Here is a 21,061-nt window from a genome sequence, read left to right as displayed (position 1 = left end):
TGTTGCTAAGCTCTTTACGTGAAAGGTTCAGAAAGTTGAATGTCAAGTGCTACTTATTCAGTTCTCTGTGTGCCAAGAGAATGTATGTTTGAGCATGGGCATCTATTGCATAACCGTTTGCAAAAAATTAAACGGTTCTACATTAAATTGTCCATTACATTAAATAGGGATCAACATTAGACATCTGCATTAAATATCAACCCTTGATTCTGTATTATTAGCTAAATTTGTTGAACCATAGCACACAACATTTCTAAAAAAAAATTTAAACATAAAAAATAGAATATTTTTTTGGATCACTCTGAATACAAACCAAAATCTAATATGTTTTGGCCACAACAACAGAGTTTCTGCAAACATAAGCCTGCAGGCCCCCTTATTCTGCTTTTTATTGATATCCTGTTCAGGCTAGCTCCTTTTACTGCCAGCGGTAAGGATTGATGGCCTTCGTTTGTGGGGAAAGGCACCGAAATCTCCACTGCTCAGACCCATGCCCACAGCGTAAACCAGTAACCCAGTTTTAATTGTCCTCCCCATCTATCACTTGTCATAACAATGAGGGTGGTTGATGCAAAATTTAACTATAGCATTCCATCCTGTGCTCATGTTTGTGACTTAGCCTCTTTTTTATTTCTTCTCTCAAACTTGATTTTTTTTCCCTTTCATGAATGTTAATTGAAAAGTCTTCACTATGTGACTTATCATGTGATGTGTCAGGAGGACAGTTAAGTGAGCTACAGGTTTTAAGCCATGTAAAAATGTTTAAGAAAACATCAGTTCTTCTCTTAATCCCTTCTTTAAGCAACTCTGACTTTCATTTTTCAGTATGCCCTTTTGATTTTTTTCCTGCTCTAACTTGTCTGGTTGCCATCAATTTGTTACTTGTCAGATTAGGGGATTTCTTTTTCAGAGCCACCGTGATTCCCTAATCTGGTTTGACTAGTTGTTGGCACTAGAACCCGTTCTGTCTAAATGGTGACCTTGGAAACCAGCAGGTATTCAATAACACTTCCCATTGCACGTTGGCCATACCCACTCCTCATCCTGCCTGATGGCATTTAGTTGCCTTGGAGCATTGAAAAGGGGGGAAAAATAAGGCTAAGTTCCTCTTTATCTCAACATTGTTGTTTGAACTTTCACCTGAAAGTCTCAGCCTGAGAATTTTGACAGGTATTTCCTGAGCCAAACAGTAGAAAGGTCAGATTGGACATAATTTTACCTTCGACCTAAGATCAATAGGCAACATACACTATGGACACCCCCCTGTTTATTTTAGCCTTGAACATAACTGCTTGGTTTTGCTCCTCAGATATGCATATGCTGTGGCTTTGAAAGCCAAGAGGAGGGAAGATAGAGATTTTAAAGCAATAAATAACCAAATGTTATCGGGGGCCTGCTGGAGGAAGAGGATGCAGCTGTACGAACAGGACTCTGGCCTGAGACAGACGACTGTGTGCTCCAGGAGTCTTTGAGGCCTGGCTTGAAAATGGGAGTCCGGAGGCGTGGCATGGCAGACACTGACATTGGTTTATTTTTCTTTGCTGTTTTATCCTTGAAGCAAAAAGCACACCACACAAATGCGCCCTTTCTTCCCCCCCGAGAACATTCTCATCCCCTGCGCACCCCCCACCTCCCATACGCCATCCATTTCAACGTGTTTGGCTGAAGATCAAAACACTGTGATTTAAGTGATTACCTATTTTTTGCATGGTGGAAAAAAAATGTGAATTAAAAACTGTCCTGAGTGTCCGGCTGTTGCCTTTTGCTGTATTTGAAAGTAAAAATCTACTGCTGTATGTGTCCAAGGAAAAGTAAACCCATGGCGAAATACAGGTAAGAAGATAGATTATGATGTAAATTAACAGTTCAATGCTAACGTTTGAAAACAAAGAGCTCATACAACTAGATATCTGTCTCTCTTATTTTTCTCCGAATTGTACTTGGCCAATTACCCAACTCGTCAGCCGCTTCTTTTCACCTGGCAGTGCGGAGTTTCACCAGGGGGACGTAGCACGTGGGAGGATCACGCCCCCCCCCCCCATCTTGTCTGCAGATGGTGATTTCAGCATTTGCACTTTCCCCCCTCTGTATCGAACATGGGAATCGGTAGAGTTTCTCAGTATAAGTATGTGTGACGGCAAAACCTGGCACCTCCTAATCACATTAGAACAGAATTACAGAAATACAACGTTCTCATAAATGGTCAAATATGTCTGAAACTTATTACAAACTACCAACCCATGCATGTATTTTTTACATTTACTATCCATTTAATGTTTTATATCAGGTCTTAAAAGGATGCTCTGAAGTGTTTTGTGGCTTTCTCAATACCCATTTGAACCTATAATAAGAATTAGCCATGGTTCTTAGTGCTACAGAACCCAAACTAATAGTCAAGTTGCAATTGTTAACGTTTGGTTGAGTTTTGAAATGCGTTCAGTTGAAGAAAAATATATATTTTCTTAATGTGGGGTGACAGTGGCTTGGAGGTAGAGCGGGTCATCTGGTAACTTGACAGTTTCCGGTTTGATCCTTGGCTTCTCCTTGCAAAAAAGGTTGAGGTGTCCCTGAGCAAGACACCTAACTCATATCTGCTCCCAATGAGCTGGTTGTTATCTTGCATAGTTGACACCGCCGTGGGGGTGGGGGGTGAATGTGAGGCATTCATTGATTGTAAACCGCTTTGAGTGGCTCTTGCAGCTAGAAAAGCGCTATATTAATGCAATCCATTTATTTTTCAGGAAAGGATCTGTCCTGCCGCACCGAAAAAGATCTAAATTGTATCTTTGGGAAGAGAGCAAAACACGCTAAAGACGAAGAGGAGGTAAGCGGCAATAAACCATCGCACACTGAAGTCACAGTTCTTTGCCTTTACCTTCTTGCCTTATCTTTTGAAATGAGGTGTATACTTTTCAAATTTGAAGTTGAACTTAATCAAATTTTCAGTTAAGAGTCTTCTAACCTTTCAGAGTTGACCGTTGGTGCAATAGCGCTTCTGAAATGTCTTGTCGGACTGTTTTCAATCTTCGCTATCTTCGGAGGTAAAATTATCTCAACACTTTTCATGACTAATACCAACAAAACATTATTTTATCAGTTCATCAGATTCAAATGATTTTATCATTACAAACAAAAAAAAATCAACCACAAGAATCTAAAGTAGAGTTTACGCTTGTTTGACTTTTTCCTTCAACAACTGTCATAAATCGTCATCTAAATGGGGGGAAAGGTTTCTATATAAAGTTAGAAAAGCTTGTTTACACTTAATTGCAGAAATGATGGAAGCAGAAATGATGGAAATCACAAGGACCAATCCCTGGTCCTGTTAAACCAAGTCAAGTGGGCACTGGGGGAGGGGTGCTGACACCCCTCTGGCCAAGTGGTTCTGGCTTATCTGCCTCTCCCTTGGTAATTAAGGATGACCACTGCTGCTGAGGCCTCTGTCACTGGCCCCAGTGTCACATGAGCCGTTTGGGCCCAGCCCCACCAGCAGCCTGCGGCCCGAGATTAGCCGTGTCATAGCGTGCAGCTTTTACCACTGCCAGCAGGCCACAGTTGGCAGCGAAAGCACCTAAATCCAGTTAAAAGATTTGCACTCTTACCCCTGACTCCTCTCCACTTCCTTCCTCTCCACCTCTGTCTTGGAGCAGTCACATCAGGTGGTTAAGTGTGCCAACAGGCACCATTACAGGCACCTCTAAATCGGGATGAGCTTTGCAGAACACAGACTTGATGACACTTGCAAAAAAAGTTCATCACATTCTTTCTCCTCTAAGCTTTAGTGGTACGCCACTTGAAACTCCTCCAGTTTGCCATTTGGTGCTATGGAAGTATCTCTGCATATTCAGGTGAACCAGGTGCAAATCAGGTTGTAAGCCTATAGAGGTCCCCAATTGACACTTTGTTTTAAATGTTTAAGATGATTAGTTTGATTTATTTGCTATCAGCCTCTTGAATTATTTCTAGCTAACCCATGTCATGTAATGTTTTTTTTCACCAGTCCCAATATATTCCCCATTTCATTGATATGAACTTGTTGGCATAAAGCATGTATTCATATTTGTAAGGTTATTAGAAAGGTTATTCACTTGTATGCTTCTGATGTGCTGCATTTGATGCTTGTCCCATTGCAAGTTAGGTTATGGTGTGCAAGTTAGGTTATGGTGATTACAGAGTATTGGTTTGATTGCACTCAGAATGGTTCGGACACTTGGTTGCGTAGTTGCATTGTTTGTTCTGGATGAGAAGCACAGTAATAATTGGAAGGTAAAATTCTAAACCAAACCCTAAAATTAAGTTGTGCTCTAGGATAGATAATATATACCATCCATCCATCCATTATCCAAACCACTTATCCTGCTCAGAGATGGGCGATGCACCTCCCCCAGCCCCCAACCTTGAGTGTGAGTTTGTGAAACTGTGCTCGTTTGCACCAAAATTGAAAATGATGAAATAATATAACTATAACTGTGTAAATTGAGAGTACGTGGAGAGGTTGGTAGAAAATGTAATAAAGGCGCAAGGTTAGTAAGTAAACTCCTGTGAATAATATATACCACCAAAATATTTTTATAAACCCTATGAACAACTAACATGGACATTGGACTGCACTTGTTTTTTGTTGCCTGCTGGGATAGGCTCCAGCATCCCCGCGACCCTTGGAACAGGATAAGCAGTTTGGGTAATGAATGGACGGATGGATGGATGGAAATCTATTATGCATGTCTACATTTTAGCTCCGGTGGTACACAAAGAAGTTTTACATTGCCATCTTTCTTCTTCATTTCACCAATGCTCAATAAAACCGTTTTTTTTTTTTGCCATGACAAGTTGTGCTGTCCTCTTTACAGGTGCAAAACAACTTCAAAATAGCCTTTGACTAGGAGACAGTGCAAAGCCCACTTGCATGATTTCCTGTCTATATCGCAACCCTTTTAGCTTGACTGAATGGTCATCTGAATTGTCTAGTTGCAAGAAAGCCTTGTTGTCCCCCTGCTTAGGTGGAGCCATAGCAACACAATGGCCACTGCTCCCCAGTTGACCATCACTGGATGTGCAAGCAGTACCCATCATCTTTTCTCCCTAATCATTTGGTTATGGGTTGTTATTTTTCAGCCAGGGGCGACATCAATGACCATATTGAAAATACTGAACGTAGTTACAATGGCATCTCATGGGGCCACCTGGTAAAGCACTGTAGTGTCAGAGGTTTCCGGGTAGAGGTAACGAGGGTGATGGACCAATCAAGCTTTAGGCATTGTGTGAGACCTGCTGTGCATCGGTCCCTGACACTGCCAGTGACCCTTGATCACTTGTTCATCTGTGCTTAAAGTTAGTCTCATTCGTAATATTAATCATACCAGGATATGCAACATTTAAAAATTAGCCATACTTAAAATCCAGGGGAGTAGTGTATCACAGCCTTTATTCACATGAGAAGTTGTGTGTGTGTGTAGTTCGGTTGGTGCCTAAATGTAAAATGATCTGAGGTATTAGCACCAATCCAGTTATAGACTGCACTGGAAGGCATATATGTGTACTGTCCCCAATTACATATTGGCACTCAAATGAAGTGATACCACTGGACTCACCCACATCTTAACTGTCTTTTCAAAACCATTCATCCTTCTCATGTGTCTTCCCTCAGTAACCAGACCAAGCGACCCCCACCCACCACCCACTGCTGTCTCTCCAGCCTCCCTTCCACCAGTCTCTCACTGCTGGGGTTTTCCTTCCTCCATAGAGATGTGCTTCCTGCTAGCCCCTTATCGCTGCTCACAGTGCTCCCTGGAACACAGGCAGACAGACAGACAGACAGACAGACAGACAGACAGACAGACAGACAGACAGACACACACACACACACATACACACACACACACTTACATGCACACACACAGCCGTCCCACGTGCCCCTGCTTGTTAAAGACACTGCTGTCTATGTAGGAACATGGAAGCAGATAGTGTTTACTCAACTGCCTCACCTTCATGTGCAGTACATGGTCATTTTAATTACTGTCTTATTAACATTAGACTCAGCAAAAGGGTTAGAATTACCTTATGTTGAAGTGGTGTGTTTCTCTAAGTAGTGTACAGACCATTTGACTGGGAAATATTACTATTCTGTCCCTGATGCGTGTTTCATTTACACAAAAACTGACAGATACCTAACAAACAGGATTCAGAGAAAAGTCGAACATGGGAGTGAAGTTAAGATGTTTCACTGAGTCCTCGTTTCTCTTCTTTTCCTTTTTTCCTTTTTTGTAAAACTGAAATAAATGCAAAGTTACAATGATTTGGTTACAAACTGTTCTCAGAGTACAGCACAAATGAATTCTCATTGCTTACAAATAGCCTAAATGCACATGCTACGACAAGAAGCTACATTTAGCTTAGCTTACCATTTTTAACCGTAGCAAACGAAATCATCACAAATAGCATTGTTAATCCAAACGTTTGAATTCCAAATTATTAATATGCACATTTGCACAAAACACGGAAAAGCTAACAAACTTACAAGCAAAGGCTCTCCAAGGCACCAACGTAAGGAAAAACAGAGCGGAACTTTCTGTCTGACACATGGAGAAATTCTTGCAAACTGCCGTCTTTTCCTGGTTGAACTCTAACCTACGAGTCACATGATCTGAACTGACCACTGAGAAAATGCTTTACATTTATCGTTTTTTACAACAAACTACCTCAAGGGATGCTAAAGAATATGAATTTGAAGGCCACAGAACATGTGCCATGACACTCCCCGCCTGGTATTAATTAGATACCACTATGTAACCAACTGAGATTATAGGAAATGTCCGCAGGAAAAACTTCAAAGTCAGTCCTTGGTTGACATAAGAACAACCATTTCTGAAACATGTCTGAGGAACATTTTGATTGTTCCATGTTTCGTGACCCTAAGCTCGACCTTTCTGACTCTTCCATTTCTTCAAGCAAATGCCTTGGTCACAAGAGCCATGGGCCATTCGTTGCGCTTGGCTTGAGCCTCTTTAAGAAGGACCACATTGCCCTCCTTCAGGTTTTGTCATTCCTCTTGCCATTTGCTTTGGCTCTGAAGCGTTGCCAGGTATTCACGCCCCCATCTGCTCCAGAAGGTGTTGGCAAGATGCTGCACTTGCCTCCATCGTTGTCTGTGGAGGTCAGATTCCTTGAAGTGGCCTGGACGGGGGAAGGAGAGTGCAGTCCTTTTGAGTACTAAGGTACTTCCTCACTTTGGGCTCACAGGGATCAGTCAGCAGGATTTCCAGTTGGTCCTGCAATCTGAGCGAATCTGCTCGGCAGGTCTTCGCAGAACAAAAAATCTTAAGGCATTTATAAAGGTGGATGAATCCATGTACTCAGTCAGCTTGATGTGTATGACACAAGTGCTCATACAGGCGACGAGAATGGCCCATCTCTTGCATTTGCCTGCCCCCCTCATGTACATCTTGCGACGACTGTCCAAGGGCCAAACACATCCAGCCCAATATATGTGAATGGTGGTTCAGTGCTCAGGCGATCGATGGGTAAGTCCGCCATCTTCTGCTCAGTTAATTTCCCACGAAGCTTGTTACATATCACACACTTGTGAAGGATGCTGTGTATATACTTCCTAACACCAACAATCTAATACCCTGCAGTGCGAACTGTGGCTTCAGTGAACACATGACCATGATGTTTGACTCGATATTGGTAGTGTTCCACAAGCAGTTTTGTGGCATGGCTGCAGCCTGAAACAATTACAGGGAATTTCTCTTTGAAGTCCAGAGCAACATGCTTAAGCCGGCCTCCTATCCTGAGAAAGCCTCCATCGTCCAGGTAAGGGTTCAGTTATTTCAGAGCACTGTTCCTTGGAATTTCTTTTCCACTTGGCAGTGCAGACAAGCTCTTCAATGTAAGCCTTTCTCTGCACACTCTTGATTATGACTGCTTCTGCTTGTAACAGTTCCTCCACTGTGCGAGGCCTTGTGCAGTGGTGCCATGATCTGCAGGTTCTCTCCTGACCATCTGTCGCCTTATAAGACTGGATGATGTGTATGAGAGAAGCTGTGGCTCTCACCTCCATGAAGAAAATCGCTCGAAGCATTGGGATCCTAGGTAGGAGCTCTCTAGATAGTGTGGTGGTGAGAGAATGAACTTCCACATCTATGTCTGGATCGATGAGGAGGTCAAACCTTTCCTCTTCCAGAGATGGTTCTTTTTTCAGTTTGTGACAGGGAAGCGAGTCCTGTGAACTAGCTGGTAGTGCTCAACAGAGCTGCTGGCATGGAGTGAGTGGCGTGATCTGCAGGGTTATGCCTCGTAGAGACATAATGCCATTGTGCTGGGCTTGAGACCTTCCTAATACGCTGCACTCTGTTACTGACGTATACATTGAAACGTCTTGTCTGGTTATAGATGTATCCCAGGACGACTCTGCTATCGGTGTAGAAGTCCACAGCCGTATACATAGAAACATCTTGTCTGGTTATAGATGTATCCCAGGACGACTCTGCTATCGGTGTAGAAGTCCACGGCATATGGAGTGAAGTCCTGTTCACTTGTGACCATCTCTGCTATCTCTGTAGCTAGAACAGCAGCTCTCAGTTACAGTCTGGGAATGGTATGAGCAGCTTGTGGAGCTAGCTTCGCTTTACCAAGGACAAAGCCAGTGTGACATGCTCCTTCTCTGTCAATGACACAGAGATATGCTACTGCCACAGTCGCTTTGACAGAAGCATCTGAGAAAATGTGAGTTCCTTTCTCAGAGCTTTAGGGAGGGTGGTGGCAGCATATGGTCTGGGAATCTCCAGCTGCTTGAGATCATGCAGTGATTTCCTCCAGATGTTCCATTCTTTTTCCTTAACTTCAGGAAGGGGGGAATCCCAGTCACGAGCCTCACTTGATAATTCCCGTAGCAGGAACTTCCCTGGATGCTGATGGGTGCGACAAACCCGAGTGGGTCAAAGAGACTATTGACAGTAGCGAGTATCCCTCTGCGTGTAAAAGGCTTCTCGGTGTCAGCTACACGGAAGGTAAATATGTCCTTCTTCAGATCCCAGCAAAGTCCAAGGCTGCGTTGGATAGGTAGGTATAGGATCAACATCCAAGTCAAGGTCCTTGAGTCTTTTCGCATGATCTTCGGTGGCGAGTGCTTCCATTATGTCCTTGCTGTTAGAGGCAAACTTGTAAAGTCTCAGATTTGAGGTGTCGAACATCTCCTGTGTCCGTGCTAACAGGTCAATAGCTTCAGCAGCTGTGGGCATTGACAGAAGTCCATCATCAACATAAAACCCTCTGTCAACAAAGCGCTTGGCATCTGAACCGTACTCCTCTTCACCATGGACAGCTGTGCTTCAGAGACCATAAATGAAGTCACAGAAGAACGAAAATGGTGGAAAGGCAACGTGATATACAGCTTTGTACTGGGAACATTGAGCCATCCACTTCTCTTGAAGACTATAAGGTAGCTTGTGTACAATGGGGGCTATACCACAGGCGGTGTCAAGATAGGTAAGTCCAGGTAAGTAACCTTCATATTTAGCAGACTCCACCTCCTGTAGGGGATCTCCAAGCTCCCTAAATTTTACAGCATCTTTACCACTGATCTTTGGAAAGTTGTCAGTCCTGTCAAAGAGAGACTTTTCAATAACCTCCGGGGCGCCATAGCAGTCTTCCAGGTGCTCCCAAGCCTTTCTTAGGCCGGTAATAGGATTACCTACATGCACAGCTCGAATCCTCCTCACCTGATACGTGGACTGTTCTCCCAACCATTTTGACTGAAGGTCGTCTAGCTGATAGGCGCAATCCTTCTATGGCATTTGTGAAAGATGACTTCTACGCCCAATAGTTCTCGGGACGATCATCAAACTTTGTGAGTCCTGAGTTAACAAGCTCATGGAGTGCTAAGTACCTAGCGACATCGCTTATATTGGTGTCTTTATTGAGCGGTGGCTATGGTACAGTCTTAATAGGTGAGGTTGTGAATGGCGGTGCTGGAGAGTTGTGATGAATCACTGGCGTTGGCCTCTGAGGTTGCTGTGTTGTATCATCATTATCAAGCATTTTGCAAGGAGCTCTAACATTTCGAGCTGTAGAGATGCTGCCTTAATGGTGTTTCAGGTTTGAATGCATGGATGATGGGCTCTAGAGGTGGTTGATATGGTTCAACCCCTAAAGGAGTTGTTGAACCTAGCTAGGACTGACACAGGATGTAGTCACGAGTGCGTTCAGAGACCTCGCTTACATCTGAGTTCTTTTCTCCATGCTCACCTTCTACTGCTGCCTCCAGCACTTTTGTCTCAGCAATGGCTGCAGCTACCTCTCTCTCATACTTTAAAGCTGGTAGAGTCGCTTCCATACGAGCCTCTGTCACTTTTAATTGAGCCTTTTCAATCGTAACTTCCGATTCCTTCTTGAAGAATTCAGCCCTGGCTCGAGCGGCCTCCAGCTTGGCACGAGCCTTGGCAGCAGCTATGCTAGCTGATGAGCTTCTTGATCCATTCGTTGAAATGGAGGCGAAGGATCTTGTCTCCAATGCTTGGCTTTGCTCCATTGCATCTTCAATCTCAAACGTTTCCTGTACCATCATGTAATGCTGATGCTTTCCAGGCGTATGAAGCGTGATAATGAGTGAGGAATGCTTGAAGTGAAGCTTTCTTTCCTTGAATTGTTGTACCCACTGTGAGGTTGCTTTTTTACTATTCTGTCCCTGATACATGTTTCATCTACGCAAAAACTGACAGATAGCTAACAAACAGGATTCCGAGAAAAGTCGAACACAAGAGTGAAGTTAAGGTGTTTTACCAAGTCCTCATTTCTCTTCTTTTCCTTTTTTTGTAAAAGTTAAATAAATGCAAAGTTACAATGCTTTGGTTACAAACTGTTCTCAAAGTACAGCACAAATGAATTATCATTGCTTACAAATAGCCTAAATACACATGCTACGACAAGAAGCTACATTTAGCTTAGCTTACCGTTTTTAACCTTAGAAAATGAAATGATCACAAATAGCATTGTTAATCCAAACGTTTGAATTCCAAATCATTAATATGCACATTTTCACAAAACACAGAAAAGATAACAAACTTACAAGCAAAGGCTCTCCAAGGCACAAACGTAAAGAAAAACGGAGCGGAACTTCCTGTCTGACACATGGAGAAATTCTTGCAAACTTCTCTCTTTTCCTGGTTGACCTCTAACCTACGAGACACGTGATCTGAACTGACCACTGAGAAAACGCTTAAAATGTATCACCATCTTTTTACAACAAACTACCACAAGGGGTGCTAAAGAATATGAATTTGAAGGCCACAGAACGTGTGCCATGACAATTACTCCTTTTTAGCTGTATGAGACAGCATGACCACCACCAGTAACCTCATCCCACCTTTTTTTTTTCCTACAGAGCTACTTGAAAATGTATGCTCGAGACCATTATTTACACACGCACATATACGCACGCACGCACACCCTAACGGTAAGGGTTATCGAGTTGTGGTAGAGCACCTGTCCATCCGCAGCCCTCTCTGTTATCCATCACCCATCCCGTGCCTGCAAGCTCCCTCCATCTCCTGCCTTCCCCTATGTCCCTCAACACAATTACTCACTGCAAGACAAATGACAGGCTCTCTCTGCCGAGATATCAAAAAGCCCCGGCCACTTCTAAATGAAGGCACTTTGGCAGCCCTGTGCTCCCAATGCTTATCGCCGGGCGAGCAGTGCCCCTGGCCATCCTGTGTCCCTCTCTCTTCCCTCCTCCTCCAGATCTCTGTGCTCTTCTCAGGGGGTTTAGTTAGGGGAGCCACAGGGAGGGCCAGCCCAGCTTGATTTATCTCCCTTGCCCCTCTGCCCGGCCAGTCAGGCAGGCCGAAAGAGCCGACGAGGCTCCAACGGGCCTCTGCTCGAAAGCCCGGCATTAGCTGAAATAAACCATCCTGCCGCCCAGTGAAAAATGTCCTCTGATTGGCTAATTAATCAGTCAAAGGGGAGCGACGCGGTTTGTGACTTGAGGGACCCAAGCGGGCGACCGCAGAGGGCCTGCTGATAAATAGACTTCCCGCCGATTCATACATCAACAAAAGTTAGTCATTTTTTAAAGCCACCGGCTAACGTGAGTGGTGGGAACACAAGTATATAATTTAATATTTTTGCCCACTCTATCGCACTTTTGGTGTTTTTGTTTGGTGGAAGGCTACTTTTTGACAAATTTGTTTTGAGATTTTCCATCTTTGTAGTTAATTGTAATTGGTGTGTGTGTGTTTGTGAAAAGTGTTTTGTTTTTTCTATTAACCCGCTGATTTTTGCATAAGCTGCGACAGCAAATTTTATATGCTCAAAGGTCAAATACATCCTCAACTGTTGTCTGTTCTTAAAACTTTTTTTTTTGTTTTTGCTTGATTGTTTTCTGCTCCTGGACACCTAAGCTGTGTATCATGGCCATATCTGAGATGAACCCGCAGTTGATCATGTGATTTCATTTCAAACCGAACAAGGTCATTAGATACGCACCCGTTCAGTATTTGATCATGTCTGCTATGTGACAGTTTAATGAATAATTGTTGATTGATGAGCTACCATTTCTGTTCATTTGGCTGAAATCCATCACTGTTTTGAAATTTCATATATTTACTTCTTTACACCCTATGTATTGATGGCAGCATATTGGCATCATAAAGCAGAAAATTAGTTTATTTATACAACTGTTGGTTGGAATCGCTTAGTGCTTGTACTCTTATGTTATCTATAGGATATTTCCTTGCCAGGTCTGCTTTGTTTGAACGGACCAACTTGGTGTAATTCTTTAGTGCTGTACTCCTTAAAATGCCGTGGGTGATAAATAGTAGTTTATAATTTGATGCAAGCCTTGTTTTGGCATCTGAAATGGCTAGTCAGGCGGTCTGCATGGTGCACCCTGCTCCAGCGGTCGGCATGACCCCACGGCCTCTCCCACTCCCACTCCTCCTCAGGCACAAAGGGCCCAGAATCAGGCGTCGTCGGATGGCACCTGTTGCTGGATTTTCCTGCCCACGCATCGTCTACATGAAGAATCGCATGTCAGCAGGGGCTCCCCCGGTGCCGCCATCTTAAGGAATATGGGGCAGGGGCGGTGCAGGTTGTGGGCTTGGGCGTTTGGCAGATGTGTCGGCAGGGCGCCAGGGAGTCGGTGGGCGGAGTCGAGCAGTGAAACTCTGCTGACAGCGCAGAAGCGAGGTGTCTTTTCTGTACGAAAATATGCTAAAAAGAGTACAGCACAGGTTTCGGGTCACTGCCAAGGCCCATACACGATGAGGCGTGGGTATGTTTCAATTTAGTTTTAAATGGTGTTAAAATTGCCCTGAAACTACGTGTCGTTAGAAGTTGTGATTATAGTTTGAGTTCCTGGATGAGACAAACCCTTTATTGTACAAGACTTCAAAGTGATCAGGATAATAATAATTATAATGGATTACATTTATATAGCGCTTTATATTTAGACACCCAAAGCACTTCACAGAGAAGAGGGGAAACTCACCTCAACCACCACCAATGTGTAGCACCCACCTGAGTGATGCACGGCAGCCATTTTGCACCAGAACGCTCACCACCCATCAGCATGAGGTGGAGAGGGAGGAATCTTTGAGCCAATTACACGGGGGGATAATTATCACAGAACTAAATTGTCCCGAGGTGTGAATATGTGTGTGTGTGTGTGTGTGTGTGTGTGTGTGTGTGTTGGTCCTGTGATGGTCTGGCGGCCTGTCCAGGGTGTCTCCCCGCCTGCCGCCCAATGACTGCTGGGATAGGCTCCAGCATCTCCGCGACCCTGAGTAAGGATAAGCCGTTTGGTTAATGGATGGATGAATAAATTATCACAGTCTGAGATGACTTTATTTCAACAAGGTGTCATATGAATGAAAAAAATTCAGTTACATAAATTTGAATTGTGTTGTAAGCTACTCCTGCATTCTTCCACCAGTTCTCTCAACATAAATTTATTCGCCGAATTTGTCGGAATATTTGCTTTAGATGGCTTGACATTGGAATAGCATGCAGGTACTGTTATATTAGCCTTTCGTATTGGAAATTGTTTTGAGGTACATTTCCCTGTTTGCTTTAAATCAGCCATGGTTTTTCAGCTGCTCATACATCATATGAATGGGTCTGTCCTGTTGGTAGCATACTAAGTGTGCTAATTTTTTGTTGAATCTTAATTTAACAGATAAGAATATTGGACCGAAAATAAGGTTGTATTTTTGGCATAGTTGTCCAAATTCCGTGTTGGTCCGTTGAGATAAGCGGCCGAACCATACGCGCTTGTGACATTTGGAATAGACTGATGCACTTGCACCGAGTGCCTGGCCTGTTGTGAAACTGCGGAGCTCTAATTCACTCTCAGATAACATCTAATTGCCTCAAAACAAAAGCTCTGCCTTTCAAGAGCGTGTCTGTTGACAAGGCCCCATTGCTTCTTACCGCCGAAAATAAAATAGGGCCTGCCAAGTGACACAACCACCACCAGCATAACCCCCCACCTGCAAAGACACACACACCTACCACCTACCTCCCTGGCAGCTCTGTGGAAGGCTCCCTGTAGGCCATGCCAGCTTGCTGACACTTAAAGATTAGTGTAGAAAAAACGAAAAAAAAAAGAAAAGAAATGGAGAGTGTCTGTCTCTTAGTTACGGACCTAAGCTAGAATGCATGCGGCCAGGGTAATTACTGCCTGGTGAAGCTAACTGCCTGAAGCTTTCCAGCCCCTTGGCTGTTTACGTCCACCGACACCCATTTAATCACTGACTCTTTAATCTAATAAATCACAGCTAGGGAAAATAATCGCTGTATCTTCCGTCGTCGGGGTTGCAGTGGTGGGGACCCCTGCGCTCTTGAGGGAGGCATATTCGGCAAGCGCTTGCAATGTTGAACAAGTGCAGGGCAGTCATGTTGCATGCATAATGTCTTCATTTGTTACTAATGATAAACATTCTTGCATCTGGTGGCAAAGTGCATTTTTTCAAAACCCAATTTTTTTTAAACGTTTTTTTCAAAACTGAACATAAGAAGGTATGCTTTTAGTCGAGGAATTGTGGTATTTAAATGCGCTAGTGGCTGTACAGGCCATGGTAATGTTTCTTATTTTGTTCATTAAATTGTGTATGATATTTTCTTTAACGTGATTCTGCAGAAGAGCTAAAGTTAATCTTGAACACCAACAACCAAAAAAAAAAAATTCAATTTCTCCCGAGGCACTGCTGTTTCTTGGAAAATAATTGATAGTGAAGTGAATCGTATGCTTATTTACCCATTGATAAGCAGCGGTATCCACCTGTTTTCCTGTCCGCCCACATCACGCTCATGAAGGATGGGCTCATGGACTTGTGTGCTCATCAGGGAGAGACAGCTGGGTCTGATCCAGGCCTGATCCATAGACTCCTACTATCACCAAATTTATTATTGTGGCAGGACAATGAGAGCACATTCCCGCAATTACAGAACCAACCAATATTGATGGGATATTATTGAAAAAAGGGCAAGTAATGCAAACGGGCATTTTTGGGGAAAATGAATGGGTAACTGTGGCTCTGTTCAATGCTAATTAGTATTGGAACCTAATGTGACTTTTTTTTTGAAGGCTGATGCCTCGGGACACAACATTCAAATCTTTAGGCATGCTCAGTGCTAGAATGTTGTCAGTCGTAGCCCGCTAGTCTCATAGACTGTTTTTAAAGGGTGGATGGGGTGGTAGTTTTTTACTGACAGACTTTGTGTGACATGCCATGATTTAAGACACAAACTGAAAACATTTTAACCTCATACAGACAATTGGAGTGACTGCTACATTGGACCTTTTAATTCATTATAAGGCTGAATTGGTTCCACTTTTAATATTTGTTTTGGAACAACAGTAATTTTTTTTTTTTTTACAGTAAAGTTAAATAGTATGGCCAATGTGACTCAAAGTATGACCCATGAAAACTTGCATGTTAAAAAAGTCCAATTTTAGATGATGGGCGGCACGGTGGGCCAGTGGTTAGCGCTGTCACCTCACAGCAAGAAGGGCCTGGGTTCGAACCCCGGGGCTGTCCAACCTTGGGGGTCATCCAGGGTCGTCCTCTGTGAGGAGTTTGCGTGTTCTCCCCGTGTCTGTGGCGGGTTCCTCCGGGTGCTTCGGTTTCCTCCCACCATCAAAAAGACATGCGTGTTAGGGTTGATACTCCTGTCTGTGTCCCTGACCACAGCGATGTAAAGAACTGGAGTTGGTCCCCGGGTGCTGCACGGCGGCTGCCCACTGCTCCTAGCTACATAGCTAGGATGGGTTCAATGCAGAGAAGAATTTCCCCACGGGGATTAATATAGTATATCAAAATAAAAAAAAATGATATCACTGTTGTTAGATGTGGTGATGAAATTAATGTAATTTGTGGATAGCCACGTCATGACCATTTTTTTAATTGCTCATTTTAATGTTTATTGTTGGCTTGGACCCCAGGAGAAAAAGAGAGAGCGCATTGTGTTTTACATCTTCAACCTGTCTGCCAAATGCAAAAGTTGAAGCATCATTGTAGTGGTTAACAAGCAGATGAGGCAGACCAAGTTTGCAAAAGACCTTTTATCAACAGATACTACAATATAATATCTGTAATCCAGGCTAAACCATGTGTTTTTAAAAAAAAAATTTTTTTACTCTCCATGGTGGTGGGATTTCAAGTGGATCTCAGGGATCTGGAATGGCCAAACACCAATACCATTATCAGCATCGCCATGGTGATATGGTGATGCCTGCTGACACCTTTTAATATCAGTAAGTTGAACATAAATGGATACTAATTAAAAAAATTGGTTAGTAATTAAAAGCGTTCATTTTAAGTGTCAGTGTAATGTCAGTGATCTATGATTCCACGTCTGTGGATGGATGTGCATCCATTTATTGAGTCTGTTACATTTACATGTACATGTCTTACATTTGCAGCAATGAATAATTTATAGTAAAATTTCTGCACTGGTATTATCATTGCATAGGGAAATTAGGGTTGCCTAATGCCCTCATTTAGACAGTGTACGGCAACACTTGAGATTTCCAAGGCCTTCCTCCAGATTTTTGTAGGATATCCTCTAGCTAGATGAAAAACTTGTTTGTGAATAGGAAAGGGTACACTATATCCTAAATTAGATCAGATTTAGTGCCAAGAGATTAGCAACAATATGTTTTTCTCTTTTTCAGTTATAATGAAGCAAACTGACTCTTACTAGAGCCAGTAAAGATTCCTTGTATTGACCAAAGTAATGAGACGCAGTTTGTTGTTGTTTTTTTTTTTTCTGTCAAGCTGCCGGAACCGGCCTTACTCATCAATTCAGAAGAAAGACATGGCTACAGGGCTGCCAACTGTTTGTGGTCAAAATAGATAGACGGAGACAGCATAGTCATCATACAAATTGCCAACTTGAATTCCTCTTCTACATAAACACATAGTAGGCATTCACAAAAATAGAGCCAAATTACTGTTTATGATTATGTTCCTTAAAGAATTTTGCTTTGCTTCACACAACATTCACATGAATTGCTGTGTCAGTTTGATATATTTGCTTCCTCAGTTTCATTGCAGTATTGCATGCTGTTACAAAAATGAAGTCATTTTAATTCCCGGACTCTGCTAGCGCATTGATGACAAAGTATAGCACTTCTCTGTTAATAATGGATGAGTTGGAATTTCTACCTGATTTTTATTTTTTTCAGGTAAAGTTTCAGATTTACTCTAATCAGCCTTTTGCATGATTCCTGTATGGGTTTGATGGACTCTCCTTCTGAATGCCTTGGCCTCCATATCTTGGTACCTTGGCATGTGGCTCTTTGTTGGCCACATTAGCAGGGAAAGATAGAACTGGAGTGTCTTGAAGGAGGTGGCCCTGTTGAATGCCTTCCCACCTTCTCCTTTTCTTTGGGACCCTCTGCGGGCCCTCCCTATGTTCCCTGCCCAGCCCCAGCCCCCGCCTGGGGAGAGAGCGGAGCAGGAAGGGCCCGATAGCCAGCCAGACCGCTACTCCGCCGTAGGAGTCTTATCTCAGAGCTGCACACAGTGCACTGAGCGCATCCTCTTCCTGGGGTTCTGGGGCTGTGAGGAGGTGGAGGAGGATGGTTGACTATAGGTGCATTTTCCAGCCCTTCTTCACTCGTCAACCTCCCTGTATCCTTCCCTGGTCTGCCTGTATTCAGTCATTTTCTTCCAGTCTCTTCAAACATGCAGTGTTTCTACGAGTTTTAAACTGGATAAAATGAGGTGGTTACATTGAGACACATTTGAATTAAGGAAAAAGAAGCTATTTTTAACCTTTTTTTAAACAAAGGACTTAAAACTCTTACAGATTAAGTTTAGCATTTAATCAACTTGAGAATGTCAGTTTAGTCTAGAAAAATGCCATCTCTGCAAAAAAACATAGTTTGACTATCACTGCTAATGAAAATGTTATGACATGTATGACTTTGTCCACAAAGTACCTCTCTGTAGTTAATTTTCCATTTCCTAAAACACTAATTATTGGTTATATTGTAATCAAGTTGAATCATTTAAAATCTGCTTTGAAGTTGAAATTTTACATATGTAATTAAGGTATAAATATTTTCCCATTGAAATTTTGGTGGAAGCTAATGTATCCCAGTATTTTCATCTTGCAGTATGCTAGCACATCCCTCATATTTATACCCTTAATTGATTGGAGCCACCGTTTTCAAGTGTGGCATGCAAGACTGGATTTCACGGTGATGGCTGGAAATGTGGCTCATAAAGTAATCCAGCAAGCCTCAAACTGTCACCATCCTGCAGCTGTGCTTAACTTTTGATGTACTTTGTGATGTAGTTGATGATGAGGTACCTTTCGTGGGTTCCTCGAGGCAGAATTTCTCATCGACAAATTTAGGGACATTAGCCAGGATAAACTCACTCGTACCCGTAACTATGTTCACCCTTAGACCAAGTGAAGAGAGGCCAACGGTCAAACAAGTTAGGGCTTAACTGAGAATGATTAGTTTTAGGTACCAATTAAAGATTTTTTTGGGGGGGGGGCTAACAACCTGCATCTTTTCATAATTTATAACTTTTGCCATCATGCATAGTGGTTATGTTAGAATGTTACTCACCCGCTTCATTTGGGAAATTCTTGTACATGGGACCAGTACTAGGCATCACTTTACAACGGCGTCTAACGGGGCATCGAACACGAGCTTTAAACCTGTGCTTTAAATGACAGCCACTCCAAAAAGAGTAGTTTCTCAGTTAGACTGTGTACATGATTTGCTGTTATCTGTGATCTGTCAGCTGCAATGGCCAGGTAGTTTATCAATGGTTATTACTACCTGGGGTGAAGTATGATGGTCATTCCTGCATTTTGAAATGGGTAGTTTAACAATATGATGGACCATTGTTAATAACATTGGATATTTCAAGTTGCAACTTTTAACTTGGGCTTTTGTTTTCTCCTCCAAATATGTGGTTTAGATGATAGACTGTTCTGTATTCTCCCCATAAGACGCTGCTGTAAAGCTGTGTCCGGCAGTGGTCCTGTATCATTGATCTCCACAATGAAGCAAATGAGTAAAATATCATAACCAATATGAACGATATTAAAAACTATAAGAATAAGACCCGAGTTGTATAAAAAAGGAAAAAGTAATTATTCTTCAAAAGCTGCTAGATAAACTACAGCAGACAACATCCCTGGCAGCATGGTGGCACAGTGGTTAGTGCTGTCTTCTCACAGCAAGAAGGTCCTGAGTTCAAACCCCGGGGTTGTCCAGCCTTGGGGGTCATCCCAGGTCCTTTCTGTGTAGAGTTTGCATGTCTCCCTGTGTCTGCGGTGAGTTTTCTCTGGGTGCTCTGGTTTCCTCCCACCATCAAAAAGACATGCATTTTAGGGTTAATACTCCTGTCTGTGCCCCTGACCAAGGCAATGGAAAGAAGAACTGGAGTTGGTCCCCGGGTGCTGCACTAGCGGCTGCCCACTGCTCCTAGCTACACAGCTAGGAGGGGTTAAATGCAGAGGAAGAATTGCGCCACAGGCACTCGACTCTTCTCAAGGCATGAGAGCAGACACACATGCATCAGTAGAGCTATCTCACAACAAATTGATGCCTAAAACCAGATTGGTAGACAACCTCATCAAATGTGAGAGTTTATATGTACTACATGGATTTATGCAAATTTTTGTTGCATTATTGGATTGAGCATTCAGTAACCAAGGAAATACTTTTGTTTGCTTAATAAGATGACATGGAAAATATATCATGGCCACCTCACCACCACAAATCATTTTGTTAATAGAAATCACAGATAAATTTTCAAAAGAACAAAATTGTCAAATTACATTCCTTAGATAAACAAAAACCTCTAGAAAAAAAAATTGCGTTCACTGAATACAAGGGCCAGCAAATCAGATGATAAAACGATTTGATGTATGTTTTTATTATCTTCAGAGCTATTATTACCAATTAGCACATGCAGTTTTTTCAGCAGTAGCATGCTTCACATTCATGCACTTACACTTATTTACAATAGCAACTGCCCTAAAACGGTCTTTTTTTGTAGTGGCCATAGAAAAGCTCCACCGGGACATTTGGGAGTTACGTGCCTTGCCCAATGCTACCTTAAAAGTATTTGTTGAAAGTATGGGCAGAATATTACTCATTCTGCTACTGTTGCTACCTACCACGGTATCGTTTCCTGAACTAGGGCTTTTTCAGTCCATCCACCGAGCACTTGCACTAGCGCTTGAGTTAATGTGATACTGAAAGAAGAGTAATTTGGTTTGATTGCCGGTGGAAATGGCTATGAAAGCCTTTTATGAAATTATGTTTCATTCCCTCCAAACTGTTTTATTGTATTTTATTTTTCAGTTAAAGGCATACCAACTAGAATACTACCCCCCCCACACACACACACACACACACACTTGAAATAGCATGGACTTGTCCAGAAATGTACCTACCCATTCATTTCTTATGGCCCATTGGTAGTCCGTGTCAGTGTCTGCAGACATCCTGACTTCCATGTGTGTTTTCTGAACGTTCGGAACATTTCCAGACATCAGCTTTTTGGCAGTGGGTCCGCCAGTCAACGCC

At 42.8% G+C, this 21,061-nt stretch overlaps 1 protein-coding gene across 1 annotated transcript in view; it reads left to right on the top strand.

Annotated features, from left to right (window-relative positions):
- pinx1 (PIN2 (TERF1) interacting telomerase inhibitor 1) overlaps positions 1-21,061 on the top strand; it is a 42,923-nt gene that overhangs the window by 8,096 nt on the left and 13,766 nt on the right. The window contains exon 6 of the mRNA XM_056294645.1: positions 2,742-2,824. Coding sequence (XP_056150620.1) covers positions 2,742-2,824 — 83 coding nt within the window. The remainder of the gene's footprint in view (positions 1-2,741; positions 2,825-21,061) is intronic.

The sequence above is a fragment of the Lampris incognitus genome, chromosome 15, assembly GCF_029633865.1.
Source record: "Lampris incognitus isolate fLamInc1 chromosome 15, fLamInc1.hap2, whole genome shotgun sequence".
In the NCBI taxonomy this organism is placed as follows: domain Eukaryota; kingdom Metazoa; phylum Chordata; class Actinopteri; order Lampriformes; family Lampridae; genus Lampris; species Lampris incognitus.
The sequence above is the reverse complement of the archived record's forward strand: the minus strand, read 5'-3'. Positions and strand labels throughout refer to the sequence as shown.